General features: G+C 43.6%; 1 protein-coding gene across 1 annotated transcript in view; it reads right to left on the bottom strand.

Moving 5' to 3' along the window:
* Positions 1-12,175, bottom strand: part of LOC126035561 (ras-related protein Rab-3C-like) — a 184,628-nt gene that overhangs the window by 34,347 nt on the left and 138,106 nt on the right. The window contains exon 3 of the mRNA XM_049794204.1: positions 5,056-5,180. Coding sequence (XP_049650161.1) covers positions 5,056-5,180 — 125 coding nt within the window. The remainder of the gene's footprint in view (positions 1-5,055; positions 5,181-12,175) is intronic.

Below are 12,175 nucleotides of genomic sequence, written 5' to 3'. Positions count from 1 at the left end.
TCGTTATCTCAACCCTTCATGCCCCACGTTAGGCGCCAAAATGGACTGTCGTGGTTTAACCCCAGCCAGCAACTAAGCACCACGCAGCCGCTCACTCACTCCCCCCCCCCATCCAGTGGGATGGGGGAGAAAATCGGGAAAAAGAAGTAAAACTCCTGGGTTGAGATAAGAACGGTTTAATAGAACAGAAAAGAAGAAACTAATAATGATAATGATAACACTAATAAAATGACAACAGTAGTAATAAAAGGATTGGAATGTACAAATGATGCACAGGGCAATTGCTCACCACCCGCTGACCGACACCCAGCTAGTCCCCAAGCGGCGATTCCCTGCCCCCCCTTCCTAGTTCCTATACTAGATGGGACGTCACATGGTATGGAATACCCTGTTGGCCAGTTTGGGTCAGGTGCCCTGGTTGTGTCCTGTGCCAACTTCTTGTGCCCTGCTGGGCATGAGAAGCTGAAAAATCCTTGACTATAGTCTAAACACTACTGAGCAACAACTGAAAACATCAGTGTTATCAACATTCTTTGCATACTGAACTCAAAACATAGCACTGTACCAGCTACTAGGAAGACAGTTAACTCTATCCCAGCTGAAACCAGGACAGTACCCCTCACTACAGGAAAGACATTGTGGTCCTGGAGCGTGTACAGAGAAGGGCAACCAAGTTGGTGAGGGCCCTGGAGTACAACTGAGGAGCTGCTGAGGGAGCTGGGGCTGTCTAGTCTGGAGAAAAGGAGGCTGAGGGGAGACCTTATCACTCTCTACAACTACCTGAAGGGGGGTTGTAGTGAGGTGGGTGCTGGTCTCTTCTGTCAGGTGGTTGGAGATAGGATGAGAGGAAATGGTCTCAAGTTGCAGCAAGGGAGATTTAGGTCAGATATTAGGAAAAATTTCTTTACTGCGAGGGTTGTCAGGCATTGGAATAGGCTGCCCAGGGAAGTGGTTGAGTCACCATCCCTGGACATATTAAAAAAACACGTAGACAAGGTACTCCGTAACATGGTTTAGTGGGCATGGTTGATGGTTGGACTCGATGATCTTGAAGGTCTTTTCCAACCTAAATGATTCTATGATTCTATTATTCTATAAATAGTGGACAGTCCAGGGCCCATTGAGCTCTCCTACATGGAAGTGGGCTGCATGCCAGGATCTCCCCTTGAGTAGGGATGCCTCTCAAGGTTACTCCTCGAGGTTGAGAGAATCCTTATTGCATCAGATACTCAGTAAGTTAATTAGGAATAAGCATGCTGAAACTTTGAAATCTTACCTAAGTGATATCAAGGACTGTTGTGCACATATAATCCTTTAGACATAAACTATTGACCAAGTCTGGGACTAAGTCTCAATCCAGCCGCACCTAAATTCCCCTCTGAGGAGTTTAGAACGCAAGGGGGTCCTTTCTGAACCTCATGACTCAATGGGAGGGTGTCCCTGACAATTTTGTCTGACCCTGTCCTCTATGCAGTAAATAATCAAGTGTACCTTGCCATCGAATCTTGTTAAACCACTGTCGCATTTACTATCAAACTTTGTTAAATCACTGTTTTATATCAATAAACATTGCTGCTTCTTTCTTACGAGTGAAGTGCGTCACTCCATCTGCGACAGCAGTCTGAGTACAGTAATTGACATACTTGATCAGAGCCACAATTTATCCAATACAATAATCTTTCCTTGACATAGCCACAGGACGTATATCTGAGAAAGGAAAACCCAAGAGTAGATAAAGATGGGAGTAGAGGATAATCTGCTTCCATAAAGACTGAATTCTAAATCCCAGGAGTTAGAGTTTGCTTTAAAGCCTGAAACATGAGTTTTTATATCTATCTCATTCCCGATTTTTTTTTTTTTTTGCAAGCATTGGTTATTACACCTGAGGATTCTTGACTGTACAACATGCAAAGTTCCTTCTCATCCTGCTAAATTCATGACCTTAGGGATTGCTTGTTAACTCACTGTATTAATCTTTTAATAGGAAAATAGTTCAAAGAGTAGAAATTCAGATTAGTTATGTGACTTAAAAAAAATCTTCAAATTGCAAATTTACAGAGTGCCAGGCATTTTAGTGTCTGGTCTAAATTTGGGGTAAACATATACAGTTACAATTTTTGGATGTCTTTCTGCATTGAATACACTTTCCTAGCTGCTATTAAAATGAATAAATATAAAAAATGCTCACAGAGGGAGAACAGATTATAGAAATATATATAATGTGATAGGTATTTCTGCAAAGAAAAATATCCTGTTAAAGCAGGTGCAATTGCAACCATTTTGTTTTTGTTGCAAACAGTTCTAAAAAACTCAGTTCTTCACAAATATTGGCAATTTTTCTGGACATAGCCTATTAAATCTTTTCTGTCACCTTTCAAGGACTAATTTATGGTTACTTCTAATGGATACTTTTGAGGTGTACTTTCACACATATGTAATGCTTATTTAGACAGATGTGATAGGAAGATATGTTATTCTGATGAAATTATTTACCAGGACAAGCAATTGTACAACTAGAAAAATAATTTTTAAAAAAATTAGGTCATCAAGCTATGAAAATACGTAAATTAAAATACGCCAGCATGGGATTAGATCCAGCACACGTGGTGTACTGTGAAATGTCACCATCTCTTTCTGTTTCCCATGCAGTCATTTTTATAATACCCTTTCCCCTAAACACCTATATAAGAATAGTGACAAGGAGATCTTAGATACATACATGTTCACCAGAAGCCAGACTGAGCCTTTACCACAGTCAGTTTTAAAAATAATAATAATAACAATAACAACAACCCCATGCCCAGTACAGCACAAAAATTGACCTCCAATGATGCCAGGGTTTGATTTGCACACCTGCTGAACATGCTCTCCAGATATCAGCAAATCTGGAGAAAAAAACAGGCCAAGTAGTATTATTATGCTGCTCTGGAGCTTTTTCTATTACAGTTTGGCCAGTGTCACCTCAAAAACATTTCATGGTGTGAAAGGATATCACTGCTGGGCATAAACAGAAAGAATAGAGATGCTCACAGCTCCGTAATTTTCTGTGTGGGCAACATTTGCCTCCTAGAGGGAGACTTTGCGAGAAAGAGGTTCATCTTTACACCTGTGTAAATGTGCAATAGGTGAACTGATAGCAGTGGGAGTTGGCTATTGGTGTCTTTCTGGTTTGGATTATTGTTATTTGTGGTGGTGCATTCCCCCCTCCTGGGCCGCTCTAGGACCTCAGGGATTCCCGTTAGGCCTTAGCATTTGTGTAATGAGTTGGGTGGTTAAGCATCCCTTGACTGTACCAGAAACTCTTGCATGCCTAAGACGGGGAGCAGCACTGACCGTACCAAGGACTCCTGTTGCCTAACGGAGGAGGAGATACGGAAGCAGGAATATTAGTCATCTCCTGACAGCCTTGGAGCATCCCTTATCTGTTTTTTGTTGTTTCCTGACATCCTTGGAGCCTTCCTTATGCGAATCTTAAGTCATTCCCTGACAGCCTTGGAGTCATCCCTTATCTGAATTATAGTTCATGTGAAAACAGTACCAGTGCTACTGGAATCCCAGGAATTTGCTGATGACTAAAGCCAATCATCTCATGAACCTATAAACAGCGATCCTAAGTGAGGCCCTTTGAGCTCTCCTGAACCACAGTGGGCTGTGACCAGCATCTCCCTCTGAGGGGGATGCCTCTCAGAGCTCGCAAACTCTCCAGTTTGTGAAAATCAGAGGACTGTTGCTGAAAGCTGACGACAGGACCTGGGCTGAAACCTTTCGCTCCTTGAGGTTCAACCCTTTGCCCATTGAGAAAGTGCTGAGACATTAGACGTGAATATTTTACTTAACTCGAGGGGAATTTTTAACAGGTATATCTTTCTCTCTCTCCCTCTCTCTATCTTAGTGTCTGTGTGCATGCGTGTGTGAACTAACTCAGATATCCTATAGCAAGTATAGTACAAATATTGCCCTTTCGAATCTATACCTAAGTCACTGTTGTGATTATAGTAAATTCTATTCAAACTGTGAATGAACCTTAGACTGCTGCTATACACATAATCCCTTTAGACATAAACCGTTGCCCAAGTCTACGACTAGGAGTGGATCCAGCTGCACCTAAGCTCCACCAGGAGTTTAGAAAGTAAGGGAGTTTTCTCTGAACCTCGTGACTCAACGGGAAGGTCTCCCCTACCTTTTTACATTCCTGATCTCTGTGCAAATCATGAAGAATTAATTCTAACTCGATTTTTCCTTGTATGTTTCTGTCTTACTCTTTTGCATCTTCGGTCTTTGTATAAATCATTCTAGTTTGATTCTAACTTGATTTTCTTTCGTATATTTCATCCATGTATTAAGTAATAGAGTGAACCTTGACATTGAATTCTGTGAAGTTGGGCTTTTATAAATTCCTATTAAATCACTTTTGCTAATACCTTTGATGGTGAGTCTTTAAGCGGTCCAAACCATTCATTCACAACAGTATTGGAAATCACAACCCAAATGTTCTCAACTTGCATAAAAGTCACATTCTGAGTAAGCTGTTTCTTCAATCTCTTCACTCCTCTCCTTCTCCTAGTGTTTTTTTTTTTGTTGGTTTGTTTTGTTGTTTTTTTTTTTTATTTTTTTCCGTGGCTAGGACGTATCTGCCTATGGCTATAACTACTTAAACTTATTGTATATATACATATGCATGCCTAATCTTGCTGCTTATCACAAAGGCCATAACATACTTCCTATCTAAGGAGCAGCATAAGGAATGATGTATCAGATATGTCTTTAGTCTGAGCCAGCACTAGTCTTGTGAACACTTTTAGATGACAGACATGTCACAGCTCTGCACAAGGTCATCCCTGGACTCATGTCCATTCTAATGATGTTACAGTTTTAGTGACATCAACAAGGACAGTTCAGAGCTCAACCTACAGTAACAAAAGGGAGGTGCTGTATGACTATTTCTTTACAGTGAGTGTATCACGAATTTTTCATTACAAGTACTGTAGCAATTAATGACATTACATTGTGCAGTCTCACAAGCAATCATAAAGCTTTTGTAATTTCTTTTCTTACCAAGTTGCTCTGCTAAATGTTTGCCTCTCTCAGTGAAGATTACCCGTTCATCCTCCATGTCACATTTGTTACCAACCAAAATAACCTGGGCATTATCCCAAGAGAATGTTTTTATTTGAGTTGACCTTAAAAGAGAGACAGAGAGAGAGGGAGAAGTCAAAAAAAAGCAAATCCCCCTTAAATCAATTTCAAACAGAAATGTAACAGGGCAAAAAATACTGATTTGACATCTAGGGTAACATGATATATTGGGTTTGCATGGCAAGGTTTTGGTAGCGGGGGAGGTACAGGGGTGGCTTCTGTGAGAAGCTGCTAGAAGCTTCCCCTATGTCTGATAGAGCCAATGCCAGCCGGCTCCAAGACAGACCCGCCACTGGCCAAGGCTGAGCCAATCAGCAACAGTGGTAGTGCCTCTGGGATAACAGATTTAAGAAGGGAAAACAAGTTGCAGCAAGCACAGAAATGGCAGCTGGAGAGAGGAGTGAGAACATGTGAGAGAAACAACTCTGCAGACACCAAGGTCAGTGAAGAAGGAGGGGGAGGAGGTGCTCCAGGTGCCAGAGCAGAGATTCCCCTGCAGCCCGTGGGGAAGACCATGGTGAGGCAGGCTGTCCCCCTGCAGCCCATGGAGGTCCACGGTGGAGCAGATATCCACCTGCAGCCCATGGAGTACCCCACGCCGGAGCAGGTGGGTGCCTGAAGGAGGCTGTGACCCCATGGGAAGCCCACGCTGGAGCAGGCTTCTGGCAGGACCTGCGGATCCATGGAGAGAGGAGCCCATGCTGGAGCAGGGGAAGAGTGAGGAGTCCTCCTCCCCCTGAGGAGGAAGGAATGGCAGAGACAATGTGTGATGAACTGAATGCAACCCCAATTCCCCATTCCCCTACGCTGCTCAGAGGGAGGAGGTAGAGAATTCGGGAGTGAAGCTGTGCCTGGGAAGAAGGGAGGGGTGGTGGGAAGGTGTTTTAAGATTTGGTTTTATTTCTCATTACCCTACTCTGATTCTCATTGGTAATAAATTAATTTTCCCTGAGTCAAGTCTGTTTTGCCCATGACGGTAATTAGTGAGTGATGTATCCCTGTCCTTATCTTGATCCATGAACCTTTTGTTATATTTTCTCTCCCCTGTGCAGCGGAGGGGGGGAGTGATAGAGTGGTTTGGTGAGCACCTGGTATCCAGCCAGGGTCAACCCACCACACATATGTCCATATGCACACTGCTTCAGTACTAGCGTGCTACCTAGTTCTGCTCCTAGGAAATGCCTGGTAATACTTTTTAGTTCACAAAATATTCTCCTGAAAAATTTGCTTTTTAGTTCAATAGGGTATAATAAGATTTTGTATTGCTGCCACTTCTAACACTGTCATTTACTGAAGTAGAGAATACACCCAGTATTGCCTAGGCAAAGATATCCTCTGTTACCTCATCTCTCATGAGCACACAGGTTTCAAGGTGAATATTACAATGCTTAAAATGGTGGGCACACCATTATGAAGACCAAAGATGCTATTATTATGCACTACCCCCTCCAAGTCTGCCAGAGAATTAAATGTCAGTTCTGGTTATAACCAAGCATAGTGAAATGATCCTTCATGACAGAGATGAAGCAGTAGGTAAAAGGTCTATGTTGCAATACACTATCTTTTGGGAAAAGATCAGGTCGCACACACACACACAAACATGCACACACATGCATGCACACACACACTTGGAGCTAGCCAGGACTCCCCTGATCCCCCGTAGCAACTCCCCAATGGTCTTGCCCTTAGAGAAACCCTTAGAAAGAAATTTAATTATGTTGTGGTTTAACCCCAGCCAGCAACTAAGCACCACACAGCCGCTTACGCACTCCCCCCCACCCAGTGGGATGGGGGAGGGAATTGGAAGGAAAAAGGTAAAACTTGTGGGTTGAAATAAGAACAGTTTAATAGAACAGAAAGGAAGAAACTAATAATGGTAATAATAACAATAATAAAATGATCGGAATATACAGAACAAGTGATGCACAATGCAATTGCTCACCACTCGCCGACCGATGCCCAGTTAGTTCCTGAGCAGCAATCCCCCCCCCAGGCCAACTACCCCCAGTTTATATACTAAATGTGACATCACATGGCATGGAATACCCCTTTGGCCAGTTTGGGACAGCTGCCCTGGCTGTGTCCCCTCCCAACTTCTTGTGCCCATCCAGCCTTCTTGCTGTCTGGGCATCAGAAGCTGAAGAACCCTTGACTTTAGACTAAACATTACTTAGCAACAACTGAAACATCAGTGTGTTATGAACATTCTTCTCATACTGAATCCAAAACATAGCACTGTACCTGCTACTAGAAAGAAAATTAACTCTATCCCAGCTGAAACCAGGACACACATGCACTGATAGCAGAGAATCACCCTAATGAAAATGCTCCAGAGGAGGCCATATATAATATTTATTCCAGCAAGTTCAGGTGACATGCGGAAAACAGACTCCACAATCAGTGAGATTGTAAAGTAGGTATGTTCATTCAGCACTGGGCAGCATGGGGGGTAGTCCCACCAAAGTTGTGTGTGCCCGACTTGGCAGTTTGCCTTAAGTTTATACAGTCAGGTATTACATATTCACAATACGCCTATACATATGCATGACCTATCCCCGCTTCATATTAAAATTAGCTCCGAGAGGTCATTTCCATAGTCTCCTCTCAACTGCGCTTGCACAGTGCCTCTTTATGGTGGTCGTCTGGTGGTTGCAGAGATGAAGATAGATGACTCCTCTTTGTCACCGCTAGTAACCTCTTTCCTTGCACAGGCTCAGTGATTTCTTGGTATTCACCCAAGCCGCAAGAGCAGTCTTAGCTGGCTCTTGGGGCCTGCTCCCGCTTCTTATCAAGGACTGTCTCTACCTCATTGGCTGGTTCTTGGGACCAGCTCTTCTTATCAAGGACTGTCTCTACCTCAGCTAATTTCAACAATGTAAGCACTAAACATCATCTTTCATCCCCCTTTATTATGTCTACTGAGATTCTTTTGACTCCCCTTGTCTCACAGGGAACATGTACTTCTGATGTTCTGGTTTCAGAAAGGAGTATGCAATTAACTAGAGTGCATCATCTTGCCAGGAAAATAAATAAAACAAAATTAAAAACCCCCAACCCCAGCCCAAATAAACAAATCCCCTACCAAATCTTTTTTTTTTTTTTAAGTTACTGTTATGTTGAGTTAACTGACTGGTTGATCCTAAAAACTCTCTCATGTCTGTCTCCAGCACGATGCCTCCAAAGTCCTTTAGCTGAACTATCAGGGGCTGCAGGGCAATGATGTGACCTGCAGTGGAGTCCAGGTTATCTATTCTAAAACTTTCTCAGTTTCTTGAAATATTTGGTGAGGGGGAGTGAAAAAGAAGCAGCTATGAGTTTGGAGGTGTGTCCAAAAGCATTCGGTGCCCCAAGCTGAATTTCTTCTCTTTATTTGCAGGTGAGAGTGCCAAATGCCTGGCTACCTCTGAGCAGGAAGGCTGGCTTTCCAGCATTTACAGGAGACAATTTTCTTTCTGTAATTGAGGCAATGGAGGGTATCTTCCCCCCCCCCCCCCCCTTCCCCCAGTCCCCTTCTTATGATGTGGGAAGGTATGGCACAGCCCCCTCCAACCCCCAACACAGACTGGGATGGTAAGGGGAAGATCTGCCATTCCCATCTTTTCAGGGGATTAGATTGCATCAGGAGCCCTTTCCCACCCTCATTGTCTGGGAGGAGCTCTGGCACTCTCCCCATTCAAGCCATCTTTTCCACAGGGTTAATCTGAGGTCTCCCTCATACTACCAAGTGTCTTTAAGACTTCAGTGTGTACCATATGCTCTATTCCTTTCCCTGTGCCCTCCTTTAGGTCGCCTAAGCCCTTATTATTCCCAGCAAGCCTGATATGTGCCTTAAGAATGCCCTTGTATCTTGGAGTTTTCCCATATCCTCTCTCTATTCCACTCACCTTGGAGATATGATGGAGATGGAGGATATAGAGGATTATTCTATACAGAATCATAGAATCATAAAATCATAGAATCAAGAATAGCTTGAGTTGGAAGGGACCTTTAAAGGTCATTTAGTCCAACCACCCTGCAATGAGCAGGGACATCTTCAACTAGATCAGGTTGCTCAGAGCCCCGTCCAACCTGACCGTGAATGTTTCCAGGCATGGGGCATCTACCACCTCTCTGGGCAGCCTGTTCCAGTGTTTCACCACCCTCATCGTAAAAAATTTCTTCTTTATATCTAGTCTCGATCGAACCTTTTTTAGTTTAAAACCATTAGCCCTTATCATATTGCTACAGGCCCTACTAAAAAGTCTGTCCCCAAGCACATTAATTAATTGCAATGCTGAATCTTGGTGGCCATTTGGAAGCTGGCTCAGTACCAGCTGCTCTGCACTTGGCACTCAGACCCTGCCACAGGGAGGGCAGGGAGAGAGGTGGCCTCAGGCTTTCTATCTGTTCCCCAGAATAATCCATGGCTGGCAGCACCCAGAACTTCTGAGCATGTCTTAGGATGCGCTCACCTGCTTTGCAAATGTATCCTGGCACACTGTTTCTCCCAGAGGCCTCCAACTGATGCCAGAAAACAAAACAAAATGGGGCCTTTCTGGGTGAGCTCTCACATTCCATTCTGCAAGGGCAGGCAGAAGCCAGCCCTCATTCTGAATTCAGGGCACCTGCAAAGGGCTGTGAATGCTACATGCCCCAGGGTCAGCAGTGCCCAGGGCTTCAGTGTGCGTACACAGCTTGTCACTCACAGAGGTGGTCATTTTATCCCTCAGCTTTTAACACATACCTTATTTTGCATATTTCGTGTCTTCTTTCCCCTCTCTCCATCCTTTTGCTTCTCACCTCTTTTGTGCCATTTCTTCCTTATAGTCTTTCTTTTCAGCTTTTTCTTTCTTTCCTTCTCTTGATTCCCAGTGCTTTGAAAATATGTTCCACCAAAAACAAAAAGAAAATTTCTCACTTCAAACCAAAATCAGCCTGCCTTGCCTATTTTGTTTTCATTTTGTTCTTGGCTCAAGCATGTATATACATAATGGTTGTGCTGGGGACATGCCAGAGACCCAATTCAGAGGTGATTAGATTTCTTCAAATTAAACCCATTTAGCACCCCAGCAAGCCTGAAAGCAGAGTGTTTGTCAGTGCCCTGTGCTTATACAGGGTGTAATTTGGCACCCAGCACTTCTGTGTGATCTGACCAAGCCTGCAAGACCAGGCCTGCTCCTGAGATGGGGCAGGAACGTGACTGGTTTCTGAATCCTGCCAGGGCTGGGGCACAAGACAGCAGCTCTGCAGCATTAGGACTGGGGTGAACTTTCGCATGCCTTGGGGTATAAGCTCTGTGGGTATTAGGCATCTGTGTACATTAGGCATCTGTGGGTACACTGGGGGTATTAGGTATCTGTGAGTTTAGGCAGCAACTGAAGAGGCATTTTTAGGGCTGTAATTTTAGCATCTAAATCAGGAATCAAGTGGGACTTAGCACCTCAGCACACAGCTTGCTAGAGCAGCAAGTTGTTTTACCTCCATGGCCGGCTGGAGGCCATGGTGCAGAAGGCAGGGTCACCAGCAGCTTCAAGAGCACAGACATATGGCTGCATCTAACTTTGCATTAAAAAATGAAAATAATTGGATTGTGCAGGAACATGCCTGTTCATAGTTCACCATTTTTTAGTTCTTTTTAAAGAGCAAAGGTCAGTGCCAGAGGAAGGAGACAGACTAATAGCACTGACAAACCAGAGTCTTCTGTTTAGTTACAACACACACAGGGTATTGGCAGACCAATTAAAGGCTCCTGTCCCCAGGATGTTTTTTTACATGGGGGAAATGCCAACCTGCCGTTGCTTTCACGCACTTGGAGCTGCATTACAGGAAAGTTACTTAACGACAATGAGAAGCAAGGGATTGTTTTCATTCGCTAAATGTCTCATGTAAACAAACAAACAAACAAACAAAAATTTCTTTGCCAGGAATCTAATTTATTCCCCAAATGCACTCTTTCAAAAGGTATCTGGAAGCCACAAACAAAATCAGTACAACTGGAATTTATATGGAAAACTTATGTTCTGAAAGACTGGAAAAGAAGGTGTTTGCTAGCACATTACCAGTAACCACCTCTCATGTCTGTCTGTTCTGTCACAGCTGAGAGTCTTCTTTTAGCTTTTTTTTTTTATTTTTAATTTGGCCACCCTAAAGGATGGATAAATATCTTAGCCTTTCTGTTAACAATGTTTACATTAGCTCTATCCAGAATAGTGCTAAAGCACTGCTCTTTGCTGAGATAATAATAGTAAAGTCCTATTTTGGGGCTTAATGTTGTTTTAATACTTTTCTTAACGTAGTCTAGTCCTTGGGCTTGTTTGGACAGCACAGGTCCCATCCAGCTGGCCTACAAAGCACAGCACAGTGTAACCAGATCTGCTACTATAGCTGCAGTTGCAGGATATACTTTCATAGTGGTTTAGCCCCAGTAGGCAGCTAAGCATCACACAGCCACTCACTCACTTCCTCACAGTGGGATGGGGGAGACATTCGGAAGGGTAAAAGTGAGAAAACTCATGGATTGAGATAAAGACAGTTTAATACATAAAGCAAAAGCTGCACATGCAAGCAAAGCAAAACAAGGAATTCATTCACTACTTCCCATCAGCAGGCAGGCATTCAGCCACCTCCAGGAAAGCAGGGCTCCATCATGCATAACAGTTACTTGGGAAGACAAACGCCATCACTCTAAATGTCCCCCTCTTCTTCTTCCTCCAGCTTTTATTGCTGAGCATGACATCATATGGTCTGGAATATCCCTTTGGTCAGTTGGGGTCATCTGTCCCAGCTGTGTCCTCTCCCAACTTCTTGTGCACCCCCAGCCTACTCACTGGTGGGGTGGGGTGAGAAGCAGAAAAGGCCCTGACTCTGTCTAAGCACTGCTCAGCAGTAACAAAAAAAATCCCTGTATTATCAACACTGTTTTCAGTTGTGGTAGGTTGACCCTGGCTGGGTGCCAGGTGCCCACCAAATCCAAAACATAGCCCCATAATAGCTACTATGAAGAAATTTAACTCTATCACAGCCAAAACCATTACAACTTTGAAGAGCAACAATGGTCACC

Source organism: Accipiter gentilis, chromosome W (genome assembly GCF_929443795.1).
Source record: "Accipiter gentilis chromosome W, bAccGen1.1, whole genome shotgun sequence".
Taxonomy (NCBI): Eukaryota; Metazoa; Chordata; class Aves; order Accipitriformes; family Accipitridae; genus Astur; species Astur gentilis.
This window is presented reverse-complemented; position numbering and strand designations above follow the sequence as displayed.